The following is a 16,059-nucleotide window of genomic DNA, read 5'->3' as shown; positions in this document are numbered from 1 at the left end:
TATTATCTGTCTGCAGGGTACTGCCTCGTCTAATGGCAGACTCCCCTATCAACTAGGCCATTATGTCTTAACTGCGTTGCACCTTTGACTGATCAGTTACCAAGGCCTTGAATGTCTATCAGTTGATCGCTGAACTGAATTGAAGCGTGGGCATAGTCCTCGGGCATTGACCCGACTGGTTTATACATGCATGTCTGGGTATGAGAAACAAGATCAAACATGGACAACAAAAGAATCAAAGAATAACACAAGAAGTGCCCTCGGACTGGCCACCTTTTTCAGTCGTCGTCATTGCTGCCAGTCTCGCGAGATCTTCAAATGTCTCTGCGAGCAGCTCGCCTGTAACAGCTGAACACTCGGCGTATCTATCACAACGAAGTTCCTGCGCAATACGATAGCCCTAGATACACCAGTTAGTCAATGAGTCGATTCAAGGCGCGAAGCTCCAGCTTATAGTCACTCACCTCTTGTGGATAGATGATTTCCTCGCCTTCTTTCCGTAGGTCCCTTTTCAGACCTATCATCATCACTGGAAGGCGCTCGCCATGACCGTACTGGAAGTAACGAGTAATGTCATTTCGCCACTAACGAATAACATTGAGTGTCAGGACGAATTGACAATTGCCCCGAATAATACATGTAAGACTTACCTCTTTTAGTCCAGCAAGTGTGTCTCGGTTGGAGATATCGAAGGCTAGAACAACCACGTCAGGCCGAAGGGTTGTCCAATGCTGGTTTGGGTTGGACGTGTCGTAAAGTTTTAGAGTGAATGTCTTTTTTGAGAACCGGATGTCGTAAATGAAAGGCTGATCACCATCTCGTAATAGTTCAAGGGTATTTGGTTGATTATCAGATGACCCCGACAGGGACGGCCTTCCACTCTTCAGGCGACTGGATGAAGTTAGCATGTCCTTATATATAGATCGTTTGGAGACTGCAAACAACTTGGTTTCAAGGTCGCAGTTCGTGGGATGACCAGGTACTCACGCCAAAAATGTAGATTTCCCACATCCTGCATCCCCGAGTAGAAGTAAAGAGACTGAGTTGTTACTGTCCGGGTGAGGATCTGCCTCAGCCATGCTGGGGTGGCCGTTGATTCGATTTATGTGCAACTGTCCAAGTATTAATCAACTTTCACCCTTCAGCTGGTCAATCAATGGGTGTTTTGCAGAAAATTGTCTCTGCTAGTCTACAGCAATTTCACCACAATCTCATTTCAGAGAACAGTAGGTGTGTTTTAGGTTAAAGAGGCGATGAACTTTGGGAGTTACGGTTCGAGGCTTGGCGAATCCAGCATGGTGGTTGATAGTATATATATTGTTTTGACAGCCCTAACTTCTTGCCATTTCTACTTCTACTTCTACTGATTGAATCCTCCATTGACTAAATTGCCATGTGAAAAGCTACTATAATAAATTATTGCCAGTAAAATCATCATAGTACAGTACTATACAGTAAATACAATAAATACATATAATTGTGGTCATATAGTGCATGTAATTACATTATAATACACTGGTTAAATCCAAAAATACACCGAACAGCGCCTCCGGGGAACTTTTTCAATTTCAATTCCCGCCGGTTGAACGTCCACACCAATCCAATCTCAGTCTCGGTCGCGTGACATGGTATGTGGAAACCGTCTGCTAGACTCTTTCTACTGAGTTACAACCTCCAACAAGTCCTCAGGCAAACTCGAAACCTGTGCCAATCTCGCACTCTCACGGCCCGAAACATGGCGGACACCAACATTAAGGACCAAACCGACTACTCGGCCTGGAGTAACTCTAGCCTGATCGCGCGTATCACAGAGTTAGAGCGACAGCTTCACTCTCAGACAACAGAATTCACAGCGCCGACCGAAGAGCCGTCGCAGGCCCCCCGCTCTTCTTCTGCGCCAATCCCCACCGACGTCCAGGAACCTGCGATCCCTCTCCCCGAGACCTTGAATCCTTCTAAGAAGCGACCACACTCTCCTCCAGATAGTGACACAACACCAGTGCCTGCGCCGACGCGGTTCGTCAAAGGCCCGAAACCTCCCAAACCTGATCGCAGTTTTGACCCCTCCAAATACTCGACACGGTTCATTGCGCTCAAGTTCGCATATCTGGGACAGGCATACAATGGACTCGAACATACAAATGGCAATACCACGCCTCTGCCTACTGTCGAAGAAATCCTTTGGAAGGCATTGAAACGTACACGCCTCATCTCCCCCGAGACCACCTCTGATATGGAGCCAACCGACAAGGAGCGCGTCCCCATGCGCCCCTACCACCTTTACTGGGATGGATGCGATTACTCTAAAGCAGGTCGTACGGATAAGGGCGTGAGCGCTTTTGGACAGGTTATTGGACTGCGGGTCCGCAGTCAACGACCCATGCCCAAGCCCCCTGCTGAGGGCGAGGATGCGATGCTCGTTGACTCGGGATCTACTGAAAAGGAGTGGGATGATGTAGCTGATGAGATGAACTATATCAATGTTCTAAACAGGGTGCTTCCGGAAGACATCAGGGTTCTGGCGTGGTGTCCTAACCCGCCGCCTGGTTTCGATGCCCGCTTCTCCTGCCGTGAACGTCGATACAAGTACTTCTTCACCAACCCCGCCTTCTCTCCAACTCCTGGGTCCATTGGGTTCCAGAACCGTGCACAGAACGGTAAGGGCCCGCGTTCTGAGTTCCGTGAGGGCTGGCTCGACATTGAGGCAATGCGCGAGGCAGCTAAGCATTTCGAGGGTCTGCATGATTTCCGGAATTTCTGCAAGTTGGACACCAACAAGCAGATTGATAATTTCGAACGCATTATCCACCACTCTAGTATCGAGGCCGTCAATCCCAAGGTTAACCCCGTGGGTTATATTGGCCAACCTGGATTCCAGGCCAAAGAGGGTTGTGTGCCCGAACCGGATTTGGTGACTCCCGACACGGTTTCGCAAAGTGTCCCTCAGGTTTACACGTTCAATCTTCATGGTTCTGCCTTCTTATGGCACCAGGTGCGACACATGGTTGCAATTCTGTTCCTAGTCGGACAGGGACTCGAGTCCCCATCTATCGTCCCTGAACTGCTGGACATTGCCAAGAACCCGCGAAAGCCGACCTATGCGATGGCTGATGATGCTCCGCTGGTCCTTTGGGACTGCATTTTCCCCGACATAGAGTCTGGCAGTCGCCTGGATGCCTTGAACTGGGTCTATGCTGGTGATAGCCCTGCAAACGGCAAGGGAAGCGCCAAGGGTGATTGCAAGTTCGGGATGCGGGGCACCGTTGAAAGTTTGTGGACCGTCTGGAGAAAGCGCAAGATGGATGAGATTCTGGCGGGTGCTTTGCTAGACTTGACTGTCAGCCAGGGTAACCGGAACGTGGAAGACGTCGACAACCAATGGCAAAACGCCGTGTATTCCAAGAGATCAAGCAGAGGTGCCAAGATCTGGTATGGTGGAAATGATACTGTTGTTGGTGGGAAATATACTCCTGTCGACGAGAAGAGCAAGATGCAGACCGTGGAAGTTCAAAATGCCAAAGGACTTCTCACAAAGCAGCGAAGACTAGCAAATACCGCGGCTGCAAGGGCGGCACTGGAATGAATCACGTTGTATATACTTGTTGATAGAGCATTGAACCTCGGGGTCAAGCAATATAGACTTTTGCACAAACAAAAATTTCTTGAGACAGAGGCTGTGGGTATATCATGACTTCGCGTCGTAAAGACACCGCCGAGAACCTCTCCAAACCTGCTCTAAGATCTCTCGCTTGGGCAACATATGCTAGTCACAAAGTTAGCCTTGAGAACATAATCCTGAGGATATCACATACCGGGAAGACCACCAGGGCATTGGGCTCGCCTTCAACGATGACCGCCAAATAGAAGCGGACTTCGAAGCCCTTGAAGGCTTCGTGAATCACAATGTCCTGGATTTGCGTGGTAGGAATGAACCTCGTTGAGGCAGTAGAAAGATATGTCGAGGACGATGTTGAGGTCTGGATTCCGAAGCCTCGAATAACCAAGAGCGACTCCTCTGTCGAACAATCAGCCATGCACAGATCTAACAACCCTCCCCCTTTTTTTTCTTTGAACCTACCAATGTAACCTCTTCTGAAAACACCGTATATCACCAATGCACTAACCACGGCAATTGCTAGGGGGTTGTATGAATCCACCAAGCGACATAGTTTGGATCCCAGCGGGCTTGACCACACAGCTGGCCAGCTTATCACCCTCCCATCTTCTTGGAAGACGAAATTCCGGACGCGCGCAATGGCGACAGCAATCACACAGAAAAACAAAGCCGCACGTAGCAGTACCTGGAGACCAAATAGGATTTTGGCGGGGGAACTCGACCGCTGCGGCGCATTCGATACCGTGAAGGAGACGGTCGTCGGAGAGGGACGCTGAACTTCTAGTCGGCTGGGCATTTTGGGTATGGAGGAGTTAGGTAAAAGATAGCAAAAATGCCGGAGTCAATTGAAAATTTGCATTGCAGCCTGCTTATTCAAGAGGTAGATCAAAAGTGCGGAGATATTCGAACGTACTTTAGACAGGAGAGCTCCTGATGTGAACAAAACACACCAATCTAATTTGGGACTAGCTTACTCCACTGGCAGCTGCATCTCGTCACGTGCCTCACAGCTTCATTTGGATTGCATCTGGGCTTGTCGGGCACCTACGAACTCCATCTTTTCTCCATCCACAGTCATGGCCGACCGATCACGAAGCAGGTCTCCTCGTGCGAGAGAAAACCACGATAGAGAGCGCCCCAGAAAGACGACCGGGGGCTTTCGGTGGAAGGACAAAAGCCGCACTGACGATTCCCGCGGCGATGATCGCAGATTAGAACGAGGATACCGAGACCGACCACGATCACCACGACGTGACCGAGAGGGCGACCGCTATGGAGACAGACCGAGAGATGGCGACCGCGACCGGGCCCAACAACGTGACAATCGAGATGCGCCGCGTGAAGACCGGGAAAAGAAAGTGAAGAAAGAAAAGAAGAAGCCGGTCGCTCCTCAATCCTCAGAGCCTATGATTGTGGTCCATGTCAATGATCGTCTGGGAACCAAAGCCGCGATCCCTTGTCTTGCCTCAGATCCGATTAGTACGTCTTGTTTTTTTATATTTTTTATCTATTGTTGATCGCCACCAGCGTGCTAACATTCTATGCAGAGCTATTCAAAGCCCAAGTGGCAGCTCGAATCGGCCGTGAACCCCACGAAATCCTTCTTAAACGCCAAGGCGAGCGCCCTTTTAAAGATCAACTTACACTGGAGGATTATGGAGTGAGCAACGGAGTTCAACTTGACTTGTGAGCCTCAAACCTGCAAACCTGCAAACCCGCATTTGGATACTGGAATTGTGATACTAACTCTATTATAGGGAGGTTGGAACGGGCGAATGACGGATTCCCGGAGCAAACTGCACTCGGCGGGAGAGTTATGAGTTATGCCAAGTTCTATTATGTTTTTCTTAGTACAAGAATAGTCCCGCTTATGCGGCCTTGTCATGTCTTTTTAGCCGTCTTTTTAGTCGTCTTTTTAGATGTTTCTTTTTATGATTTCCAAAGCGACTGGTGATTTGAACCGAAATCATGTACATCTATGGCAATGGAAAATCCGAAGCAGTAGACCTGCTGACCATTTACTGCGTTCCTGTTCAGAAACAATTCCAAGGCCGTTTTCTGCGGGGCGCTCGTCACGACATAACGCTTTACCTGATCCGGGTTATTTGCCACCTGAGGCATCAATCACAGGTCCGCTCCACTCCAAAGAGGCTTTTTTTCCCATCGCGGGACTCTCATCGGGATTTTTTTTTTTTTTTTGTTTTATGTCTTTGTCCCCTCGAAGTCTCGATTCTTGCTCCGCTATGAGGTAGCATTTGTTCTCTTCAATCCAAGAATCGCTTTACTTTTCTTCTATCTCTATATTTTATTCTCTTGACTGTTCACCGAAATCGTCCCCCAGATTTTCCTCCCCCTCCACCCGATCCCTCCAAATCTGATTTCCTTCAGATCGAGCCCCCTTCTCTTCGATCCTTCCTACTTCCAATCCCGGCGATATACCCACAAACAAAAACACTATGGTTCGCAATCTTGTTGTTATCGGAGGCAACTCCCACCCTCAGTTGACTCAGAGCATCTGCGGTGTTCTCGGCATTCCTCCCGCGGAGGTTCTACTCTCAAAATTCGCTGTGGGTGAGACTCGAGTCGAAATCCAAGAATCTGTCCGTGAAAAGGATGTCTACATTATTCAGTCCGGCGGTGGTAAAGTCAACGACCACCTGCTAGAGCTTCTCATCACTATTTCCGCCTGCAAGACCGCCTCAGCCCGGCGAGTCACCGCTGTCCTCCCTCTTTTCCCTTACTCCCGTCAGAGTGACATTCCTTACGATAAGGCTGGTGCTCCTCTCGTCAAGGCATCCGTGGGGGGCAAACCCGCCAATGGCTATACATTCGAGAGCACCCCCTCGACCCCGGCTCCGGGTGGAAAAGGTGAAGGCTTGGGCTTGATGAATGGAATGGAAAGCCTCCAGAGGGGCCTTGCCAGGGCTCAAATTGAAGAGAGCACTGGAAGCCCCGTGAAGAGGCGGGGCAACGGTCTGCCCCGCAGCGACACAGCGGATTCCCTCAAGTCCTTGACCAACGGTACCGACGACACCGCGAGCAGCGCCTCCTCCAAGATCAATTCCTTCCAGCCTCGTCCTGGTTACAAACAGTGGGTTGCACAGGCCGGCACCCTGGTGGCAGACCTCCTTACCTGCGCCGGCGCCGATCACATCATCACCATGGATTTGCACGACCCGCAGTACCAGGGATTCTTTGATATCCCGGTCGACAACCTCTACGGCCGACCTCTTCTGAAGAGCTACATTCAGCGCAACATCCCAAATTACAAGCAGGCTGTCATTGTCAGCCCCGATGCCGGAGGTGCCAAGCGCGCTACGGCAATTGCTGACCAAATGGGCATGGAGTTTGCCCTTATCCACAAGGTAGGCTTATCGAGCGCTTGAATTTCCCTGTAATTTTCTAACAATATCATAGGAGCGCCGCCCCACCAAAATCACTGACCGCCAGAATGCCACCATGATGTTGGTTGGTGATGTCCGTGATCGGATAACCATTTTGATTGATGATCTGGCGGACACCTCGAATACGATTACTCGTGCTGCCAAGTTGCTCAAGAAGGAAGGCGCATCTCAGGTATATGCCCTTCTCACCCACGGTATCCTCAGTGGCGACGCCATCGAGCGCATCAACGCCAGTGCCCTTGACAAGGTCGTTGTGACCAACAGCGTGGATCAAGTTGAGCACTTGCGCCGCTGCCCGAAGCTCGAGGTCCTGGAAGTCGGCCACGTTTTCGGCGAGGTGAGTCCCATTCGTCCGGTTGATTCCACATAATATACTGACTTATATCCAGGCTATCCGCCGTGTGCACCACGGTGAAAGTATCAGCGTTCTCTTCCAGTATGATTGATCGCTGCCTAAACTCTTTTTTTCATTTTCTCCGATATCCTAAAATTTCCATGTTTTGCTCTACGACACCCTCAACCTCAAATTCCCTTTACCATAGATCCAGGCTCGCAGTAGACTTGGTACGCTGGATTTGAATCTGGTATTTTCTGTGATTTCTTTCTATTACGCTTGCTCTCATCTGGCTTTGGCTGGCTTTTTCTTGCTTTTGTTTCAAATTTTCCTGTCATACTATCTCTGCCACACCCTTTGCCATCTGCACATATGAGCAATGAATGTTGAATCCGAAATTGAGAATTTCATTTTCAACATGCATGTAGTCGCCGGTCTTGGACTAGACTATCAATGTGGCTGATCTGTGTACTTCATGGAGACGTAATACTTTCCAATATTGAAGCTCATGCATGTCGGTCTGTGCTTGATTGATCACGATTTCTCAATCCTTGCATATCACACCGGATAATATCTGGCGCTCGCACTTTTTCTCTTTCTATTTTCGTGCTCACTTGTTGCATTCGGAGCACATGACTTCATGGACCCATAAGCACCAACAGAGTGCAGTCACCTGCCTTCTTTTACAAAACATTTGGAAGAGAAGCATGGAGTTTCTGCTACCAGAACTAATATCCTGAGTCGTGTCATATTGATCCTGAAACAAGAAACTAACCAATAGTTACCACGGTCCCACATGTCACTGTGAACTGTCACTGGTGGGCTATTATTGAAGGACGCATATTGCCCGTCATCCACATCAGCACTAACTACCAAACGATTAGCAGAATTTGAACAGCTACAATGGAGCATACCCAGAAACTTGCATACCCAGAATTCCAGCAATTGATGGCTTTGCTTTTAGCATTAATTTAGGATCAGCAGAGATCTTTCGAGTCTGTACACTGCGAATATTACAAAGATATATAAGACTTGAATGCAAGATACTATAAAAATGCAGATCCTCGACCTATACAAAACGAGAGTCTTTTTAGATGTCTTTTTAGAGACTTTCTAGATATAGATTGTATAGAGGACTTTTCCCAGCATGACCTTAGATATGTAGGGATATTGCAAAGCATCAATTTCGTTTCCTGCCTGGTGCCCATCGTCGCTAGCCAATGCGTGCGCAACCGATGTGATATTTTTGATCTAATCTTAGTGAGTAAATAATCTACCCAATAATCTGGAACAACTGACCTCTCGCCTATTAAGGACCATCGATTCCAAATGTCGAAGTTGTGCACGGCGAACAGTAGCAGGTCTTCCACAGGATTCCTTCATAATATTCGAGGTTCCCACAAAAACACACCCAAAAGGCGATTGTGACCACCATATGCTCCAAGCTGTCCTCCAGTAAGGCTTTTTCTAGGGTCACGGCCATAGAAGGCGACTTGGCCAGGGATCCTAAACTCGTCAGTAGAGAGCATTCACACCCAGCATTTCCATACCATTCAAGATGGTATTCTAGCATTGGATGAGCGGGCACCAGGAGAATATCTGTCTAATGTCTCGATAATCCTCGGCGTGATGTTGACATTTTGCTTCGGCTGAAAAGAGAGGAGCATTAACCGAGGAGTACCTGAAGCTCCCTAGACTTACAATGGACACTTTGGATGTTCCTCCACGCACACAGAACAGCCTCTTTCTGCGCCATCTCATGATCTGGCAAAGCCGACTCCAAGAGAAGGGAATTGAAGTTTCCACCTTTTCCATCAAATATCCACTGCATACAGAACTCAAACAACCTTGGATAGAATTCCGCAGATACCCAATCAACAAGGCATAGAGAGTCATCTTCTTACTGTATAATCTTTATAATCTTCCGAGGTGTAATATCCAGATGACAGAGCAGTTAGGGCCGGGTTACACGAAAAGTCGGCTATTGAAACACTCCTCCATCCGCCTAAGACTGTCGAAAACCAGGTCTTCAGTTTCAAGGAATAGAAGGCCACGATAAGTGCAAGGATCGATGACCTTTTCTTCTATAAACTCCATCACAATATAACCCCAACCTTTCTCGTCAAGAAAGAAATCATATACACGTAGAATACGAGCTATACGGCTGTCCACTAGTTTATACACTATCTTTTGATGACATCTCATTTAGTGAGAGAATTATGTGCTGAACATCGAAGGTTATACATAGAGGTCTTTCCCACAGAGTATACTTATTTTTACCGCCTTTGGCCATCAAAACAGATATCACAAGGCCGCATAACCGGTCGACTATTCTTGTACATATAACTCGTGAACCAAGGTGGTTGAACCTTAGGTTACACAGTGCTGTTGGGCGGGTCCGCACCGGATCCTCGGGCCGTGCCATGCCCCAGACAACCTAATCATGTCAGAGTTGTACATAACCGTGGGAGTTAATTACATATTCGTTCCAGGCTACATGAATACACCTTGATTACAGCAATGCCCCATAGCTAGTAGTGTGTATCAACACCAGCTTCAAGGTCTTTGATCATCTGCTAAATATTTACTCCCCTACCACTCTCCCAATTTTGATAACGAATGCTTTTTTGGACCCCAGACAGCAGCACATAACCATTGCTTGTGAATAAGACCCCATTATACGGTGCAAGCATATGCTCAGCCACTTTCTGGTACGCCAGTCTGTGGGCGTGGTGTTTTATAGTATTTCACATCTCCGATAACCCGCAAGGAATTTGATTCTCTCAAACGTGCCCAGGTTTCTTAGAGTTCCCAGAAGGACCTCCTCTCATGAATACCAATCCCGCTAGCTGTCAGTTCATAAGCTTTGCTCTGCATCAGAGTCGCCAAATCAACAGCGTGTATTGGGGTTTCCACCTTCAACTTTTCACCGGTGGTCAGATGATGCGGCTCACGTCTCCCCATGAGATAATCCTCAACGTATTCGGCCTATTATGATGGGTTCAAATCCTTGGACATATCCCGTCGAGGTTGTGGTAACGTTCTTCACATATTGTCCTGCACCTAGTTATTAGCATCCCTGTTATATTGGACTAATAAGGCAACATTAGCCTAGACCACTCATTATTTCCTGTAGATATCCTTTTCCCTTTCGTGAAGCAATACGCCGCTATAAGATAGACATACAATATGAAGCAAAATAACTTTTTTTTTTTCACTCTGTTAATTCTTATTTTTCCTTTAAAAAAAATCAAAATCCAAAGCATCATATGACATATAAAGGGTATGGAGTTTCTAAGGTGAACCTCTAATGGGGAAGTATAACTATCAACCAGTTTTTTTTATTGCCAAGAGATATTCAATTCCGCAACGGAATTTATTAGTTCAAGTGAGGGAGGCAACCATTCGCGTATACAACCTATGCCTCGATATCTGTTTATGAAATCTGTTATGTAAAACCAGAGATTTTTAGTCTAATCTTTGCCCTAAGCTAACTTACAATTATACACTTAAAAGGGCATCCTTGCAAGCCTAGATGTCTTTCAACTCGCTTAATTTAGACTAGGCTGGATCCGCGCGAGGTAACTTTAGTCCTGCGGTACTTTTCGTTTTAGCGTCTATCAAGCAACTATAAAGATCTTTCTCTCACTACCTATAGTCAAGTAGATGTAGATTTTGATGTCCGAGTAATAATACTAGGGGGAAAAAGAGCACGTGTGCACCTTGCAACCCTAGGCAAATGGACGATCGCCGAATCCTGGCTATTTTAGTGCAGCCGAAGGAGTCTGATCCCGCCATAGTGTGAAGCGGGCAGAGAGAAGAATTATGTCTCACTGGATCCGGACTCCGTAATTAATCCCAAGCTATATCTTTCCTTGGCAAAATGAGTCATTTGTCCTTATATTGTAGAACCCTCACTAGGTTGGAAAGAAGTGGATAAATACTCTTTTAAATACATTCACCGCATTATTGCTGCAGCTATGCTGCGGGTGAAAAATGGTTGGTATTCCTAATCCCCATCACTCGTGTTGACTCAGTACTGTTAGTTATCGGGGGGTCACATGTTACAGCCCTAGAGGCTCTGGGGAAGTAGATAGAAAATTTTTAGCTCTCAGATAGCGTCCTCTGAAATTCATTTTTTTATCATTTTTTCCTCCTTTCTGCTCGAGACGTTGTCTCAACATCCAGATTTGTTCTAGACATGGCAACCACGGAATCGAAAACCACGGTGGCTGTCTCTGGGAGTGAGGAGGAACAATTTGGACAGTTGGATCAAGGGCTTCGCGCTTGGACAGTCGTCTTTGGAGCATGGTGCTGTCTATTTTGCGCTTTTGGCTGGGTGAATGGTGAGATTCTTCCCTATTCCTAGTATTTATTATGCCGACCGGATAACCTGACACGCTTTGTCCCAGCCATTGGTATTTTCCAAGAATACTACCAGAACAACCAATTACATTCTTTTTCCGCGTCCAGCATCTCATGGATTCTATCTTTGGAGCCATTTGTACTCTTTGCGGCCGGAATTGTCATCGGAAGAGTAATTCTAGCCCCATCAACCCTAAGAGGTATACATGTTAACCTATTTTCTTTCAGGTATTCGATAATTATGGCCCGAAATGGCTTCTCCTTATCGGGACATGTCTTCACGTCTTTGGTATTATGATGACCTCCATATCGACGGAGTACTATCAATTCTTGCTAGCCCAGGGAATCTGCAGTCCTCTTGGTGCAAGCTTCGTCTTCTCGTCTGCACTCTCTTGTACCGCAACATGGTTCGAGAAACGACGTGCCTTGGCCTTTGGAATCGTTTCCAGCGGCTCGTCACTAGGTGGCGTTGTGTTCCCAACCATGTTGTCTCGGCTCTTGCCTAGTATCGGGTTCGGGTGGTCTCTACGTATCTCTGGATTTATCATCCTCGCACTCCTGATCATTGCCAACCTGACTGTCCGATCGAGAATACGAAATGTTCCGCGGCCAGTGAAGCTGAGCGACTATACGAGCCCGTTTTCGGAGGTACCGTTTATCTTGCTTATGCTGGCATCTTGCTGCGGATTCTTCGCCATGTTTGTGCCAATCAGTTATGTCGTCGTAGAAGCCCAGGAGGATGGAGTCAACCCCAGCCTAGCTGGGTACTTGTTGACTATACTTAATGCCGCCAGGTGAGTGCTACTCATTATTTTATATTAGGATGAGAAGGCCATGGTAGAGCTAACGTATTCTGCAGTCTCCCTGGTCGAATTCTGCCAGGCTACCTAGGAGACAAACTGGGCCGATTCAACGTCATGATCACCATGTGCTCCTTGTCTGCCATCGTTATTCTAGCCCTCTGGCTTCCTGGCACTCTTCTCTCACCAGGTAGTGCAGCCGTCTATATCGTCTTCAGCATGTTGTACGGGTTTGCATCGGGTGCATTTGTGGGCATGGTACCCGCCCTGCTGGGCCAGATATCGCCCGACGTGACTAAAATCGGTGTTCGTCAGGGCGTTTTATTTAGTTGCATCAGTATTGCATCGCTCACGGGAAGTCCTATTGCTGGGGCAATCTTGAGCCGACAAAATGGGACCTACTGGGGATTGCAGGTCTTTTCGGGGGCAATGATGGTAGCAAGTGTATTCTTCTTCATTGCGGCGAGAGCGGTACTTGCAGGACTGTCTATCGCAAAAAAGTTTAAATACAGACCGAAATATAATATAGAGCCTTTATACATGGCTACCACAGAGCTGGGCCATGACAACACCCAAGTTGGTCATACCTTTAGGATGGTCAGTCATCCAACGGATGGAGACTTTGTTGTAAACCTTCAGCATCTCATCAGCAACGCAATTCGAACCTAAAAGGAACACCCCAAACGACATACATTTATACACCCGTGATGGCGACGAAGCTTCGACGCTGTATATGCAAATAGTTTTCTCGTATCTACACTATCTCAATGTAACATCACATTAGCGGCATGAGCCACGTAACTATGTACGCTACTGCAAGATCCCTGACTAGAGGATCCTAATTCATTTCCCCGGGGATATTTTTTTTCTAAGGATTCACTAGGGTTAATTGTGTAAGTGTCTCGTCCTCTTTATCTACTTCTGCTCGAGCCCCTCTACACCCATATATGCCCAACTTCATACTACAACTACCTCAGCATTAAAATAAATACACCCCCTCATCAAAATGATAGCCCTCGCAATCTTCGACTTCGACGGCACCCTCTTCGATACTCATGAATCCATCTCCCAAACCATAAAACTCACCTTCGATGCTCTCCTCCCCACCCGCACCCCTCCCCAACCCGAAATCCACCGCCTGATCGCCAGCGGTGCCGGCCTAGCAGACACCTTCAAAGCCCTACACCCCTCCCTGGCCGAATTCACCCCGACCGTCGAGAACGAATGGATTGAAAAATACCGTGCCCTCTATGCCACCCACGGTCAACTACTCATCAAAGCCTTCCCCGGCGCCATGGATCTCTTGGCCGAACTCAATACCCACAAGGTTCCTATCGCTATCGTTAGTAACAAGGGTGTAGCCGCGGTGAAAACGGCACTGGAGCGAAATGGTCTGGATGGCTATGTTCCTGAGGATCTAATAATCGGCGATAAGACACCCGGCGCCAAGCGCAAGCCCGATCCTGCGAGCTTTGTGGATGTTCTCGTTCCTGTTTTGAAGGAGAAATATGGGGTGGCGGAGATTGATTCAGGGAAAGTGCTTGTGGTGGGTGATACAGTGGCGGATATTCAATTCGCTACGAATATTAAGAGCAAGGTCTGCTGGTGTCGGTATGGGTACGGAGATCAGGAGGCTTGTCAGGAATTGAAGCCGGATTTTGTGGTTGATTCTTTGGGGGATGTAGTGGGGATTGTGAAGGCTTAAGGCCCGTGACTGGTGTATAATTATATACGTATAGAATTAGTGAGTCTTAGCTTGATCTCCACAGTCTTATTGAACATCGATATACGGAGTACAACATATAGTGGGTTGGTGCAATGGACATACTCCCTCCTGCACCAATGACTGAGCATCCACATGAATGAGCCTGCACGTGACCCAAGCACCCGTGCTGAGATCTACTGAGCCATCGGGAGCCCATAAAAGCAGCCCAAATAGGAAAGCCCCGTGTCGACAAAGTATGTAAATCTCCGGTGTATTTTGTCCTTCTATGTCATAAGGATAAGGTCAAGCACATGCCAAACGCCTCATACGAAAAAAAAAAAAGCAACACAGCCGAAATCAAAGATGACCAGATTATCCGATCAAGGAAAAAGAGGTCGATGCGCTCACGTTAAAGAACAAACTGGGTACTCGATACAACGAAAAGCGGCTGGCAACCAAAGCAAAATACCAGCCAGGAAGATAGGTAAGTACAAAGAGGCGGGAAAAACAGAAAGTCATAGAGGGCCCGAATTGAGCTTAGAAAACTGAGATGAAGTTTCCGATTCTCTCCTTCTGGTTCTGAGCAATGCATTCCGAGATCCAGGTAACATTCCGGATTTCCTATATGATATTAGGTTCATGCTCAAAGATGAGAGGGGTTGGTTCTGAGAGGCTTACCTGCTCCTTCAGCTTCATCCAGGCGTACACCACAGCCGGGGTGAATTGACGGGTGAAAACCAGCTTTGACAGATCCATCTCCTTTTGGTAGAAAAGATCCTCTAAGCTCTTGCCATCTGCCGGACCTCCGCCCATACCACCGAGACCACCGCCTCCTTGGCTCAGACCCACGGCATCGAAGAAGGCCTTGTAATCAGCCACAGCACTTACAGCCAAGGCCACACCCTCGACATCCTCTGCACGGGAAAGCATGAGACTGCCCTCCGGGTAGAGCTTGCCGAACTCAGGGTACAATTTCCTCCGCTCGAGCTTGGACAGCTCGGTGCCAAAGGAGTTGAGAGTAATATTGATAGAGCGGCGGTCCGCCTCGAACTGCAGAATCTCCGCCATGACATCCTGTGTTGGTGTCCCACTGAAGTCTGGGTGGGTGTTGATGAAATTGTAGAAGTCCTCCAGGTAGTTCTTGTAAAGGGTATTGCGAACGATCTCGATGTTCAGCTCGTCCAGATCCTGGTGGCTCAAACTACCCTTGAAGTAGGCGGCCAGCGGGGTCTCGATCAGTACCGAGTTATACAGTTCCTCGATGTTTGTCGCGACACACAGTACAGGAAGTGTCTCGAACCATCCTAGTGGGTGGCATCGCTCCAAAAGTTCCCGAGTGTCTCGTTCATGCAGAGTGCCTGTGATCAACAGGGCGATGTTGTCGATCATATATCCATATGTCATGTATTCGAGGAACTTGGCAGAGGAGCCTGTCGCTTGTGCGATCAGGTACTTGAACTCAGCCACCAGTTTATCGGTCATCCGGCTCGCCAGATCGGAGGTGGAGGGGTTGGGGGAAAGAGAGGCAAGGAAATCGCCATATGAGGGGGCAAGCTGGAGCTTGACATCTATTGGATGGGATTGTCAGAATCAATACGCAGTAGTAGAATCTACAGTAGAGTCAGTGAAATCAATAAAACGTACCATCAATTGTCTCGCATTGAGTGAGGTTGGAATAGTTCTGGCCGCTCAACAGGCTGTTCCGATAGCCACGAACAATGCCCTCGACGTATCTAAGAGAGTCAACAACAAGCTATTCAGACCAGGCAAGAACATAGACCACATACCCGCCGTTAACATTAAAGAATAGGCCCTCCATGGTGAATGTGGAGAAG

The 16,059-nt window shown here is 47.8% G+C and overlaps 9 protein-coding genes across 9 annotated transcripts; 5 read left to right on the top strand and 4 right to left on the bottom strand.

Annotated features, from left to right (window-relative positions):
* Positions 1-235: 235 nt before the first annotated feature.
* On the bottom strand, positions 236-1,079 carry N7487_002160 (uncharacterized protein; the record flags this gene model as incomplete). Its single annotated transcript, XM_056869907.1, has 4 exons — positions 236-400; positions 465-584; positions 651-891; positions 988-1,079. The coding sequence occupies 4 exons, from the start codon at positions 1,077-1,079 to the stop codon at positions 236-238; spliced, it is 618 nt and encodes a 205-aa protein (XP_056734691.1).
* A 656-nt stretch (positions 1,080-1,735) lies between these two features.
* On the top strand, positions 1,736-3,583 carry N7487_002159 (pseudouridine synthase DEG1; the record flags this gene model as incomplete). Its single annotated transcript, XM_056869906.1, has 1 exon — positions 1,736-3,583. The coding sequence occupies one exon, from the start codon at positions 1,736-1,738 to the stop codon at positions 3,581-3,583; it is 1,848 nt and encodes a 615-aa protein (XP_056734690.1).
* Positions 3,584-3,685: 102 nt separating this feature from the next.
* Positions 3,686-4,412, bottom strand: N7487_002158 (PIG-H family GPI synthesis protein; the record flags this gene model as incomplete). Its single annotated transcript, XM_056869905.1, has 3 exons — positions 3,686-3,763; positions 3,813-4,015; positions 4,079-4,412. The coding sequence occupies 3 exons, from the start codon at positions 4,410-4,412 to the stop codon at positions 3,686-3,688; spliced, it is 615 nt and encodes a 204-aa protein (XP_056734689.1).
* A 254-nt stretch (positions 4,413-4,666) lies between these two features.
* Positions 4,667-5,428, top strand: N7487_002157 (ubiquitin-like protein HUB1). Its single transcript, XM_056869904.1, has 3 exons — positions 4,667-5,095; positions 5,164-5,302; positions 5,374-5,428. Exons 1-3 carry the CDS (start codon positions 4,693-4,695, stop codon positions 5,393-5,395), a joined length of 564 nt encoding a protein of 187 aa, XP_056734688.1. The 5' UTR covers positions 4,667-4,692; the 3' UTR covers positions 5,396-5,428.
* A 644-nt stretch (positions 5,429-6,072) lies between these two features.
* Positions 6,073-7,466, top strand: N7487_002156 (ribose phosphate diphosphokinase subunit PRS5; the record flags this gene model as incomplete). Its single annotated transcript, XM_056869903.1, has 3 exons — positions 6,073-6,981; positions 7,034-7,357; positions 7,410-7,466. 3 exons carry the CDS (start codon positions 6,073-6,075, stop codon positions 7,464-7,466), a joined length of 1,290 nt encoding a protein of 429 aa, XP_056734687.1.
* Positions 7,467-8,907: 1,441 nt separating this feature from the next.
* On the bottom strand, positions 8,908-9,250 carry N7487_002155 (uncharacterized protein; the record flags this gene model as incomplete). The annotated part of the gene is given in 2 exon segments (XM_056869902.1): positions 8,908-9,045; positions 9,056-9,250. 2 exon segments carry the CDS (start codon positions 9,248-9,250, stop codon positions 8,908-8,910), a joined length of 333 nt encoding a protein of 110 aa, XP_056734686.1.
* Positions 9,251-11,555: 2,305 nt separating this feature from the next.
* On the top strand, positions 11,556-13,150 carry N7487_002154 (putative MFS monocarboxylate transporter (Mct); the record flags this gene model as incomplete). Its single annotated transcript, XM_056869901.1, has 5 exons — positions 11,556-11,693; positions 11,724-11,891; positions 11,948-12,513; positions 12,579-12,990; positions 13,049-13,150. The coding sequence occupies 5 exons, from the start codon at positions 11,556-11,558 to the stop codon at positions 13,148-13,150; spliced, it is 1,386 nt and encodes a 461-aa protein (XP_056734685.1).
* A 375-nt stretch (positions 13,151-13,525) lies between these two features.
* Positions 13,526-14,224, top strand: N7487_002153 (HAD family hydrolase; the record flags this gene model as incomplete). Its single annotated transcript, XM_056869900.1, has 1 exon — positions 13,526-14,224. One exon carries the CDS (start codon positions 13,526-13,528, stop codon positions 14,222-14,224), a length of 699 nt encoding a protein of 232 aa, XP_056734684.1.
* A 537-nt stretch (positions 14,225-14,761) lies between these two features.
* Positions 14,762-16,043, bottom strand: N7487_002152 (H(+)-transporting V0 sector ATPase subunit d; the record flags this gene model as incomplete). Its single annotated transcript, XM_056869899.1, has 4 exons — positions 14,762-14,845; positions 14,903-15,792; positions 15,869-15,957; positions 16,012-16,043. 4 exons carry the CDS (start codon positions 16,041-16,043, stop codon positions 14,762-14,764), a joined length of 1,095 nt encoding a protein of 364 aa, XP_056734683.1.
* Positions 16,044-16,059: the final 16 nt, after the last annotated feature.

The sequence above is a fragment of the Penicillium crustosum genome, assembly GCF_028827405.1.
Source record: "Penicillium crustosum strain IBT 35664 chromosome Unknown utg000001l_segment0_segment0, whole genome shotgun sequence".
Taxonomy (NCBI): Eukaryota; Fungi; Ascomycota; class Eurotiomycetes; order Eurotiales; family Aspergillaceae; genus Penicillium; species Penicillium crustosum.
The sequence above is the reverse complement of the archived record's forward strand: the minus strand, read 5'-3'. Positions and strand labels throughout refer to the sequence as shown.

What these genes read in the sequence shown, in the direction of transcription:
- N7487_002157 (XM_056869904.1), top strand. Translation starts at nt 4,693, where the DNA reads ATGGCCGACCGATCACGAAGCAGGTCTCCTCGTGCGAGAGAAAACCAC. An exon ending in TCTTGCCTCAGATCCGATTA is followed by an intron (nt 5,096 to 5,163) that starts GTACGTCTTGTT and finishes CATTCTATGCAG; the next exon opens with AGCTATTCAAAGCCCAAGTG. An exon ending in AACGGAGTTCAACTTGACTT is followed by an intron (nt 5,303 to 5,373) that starts GTGAGCCTCAAA and finishes ACTCTATTATAG; the next exon opens with GGAGGTTGGAACGGGCGAAT.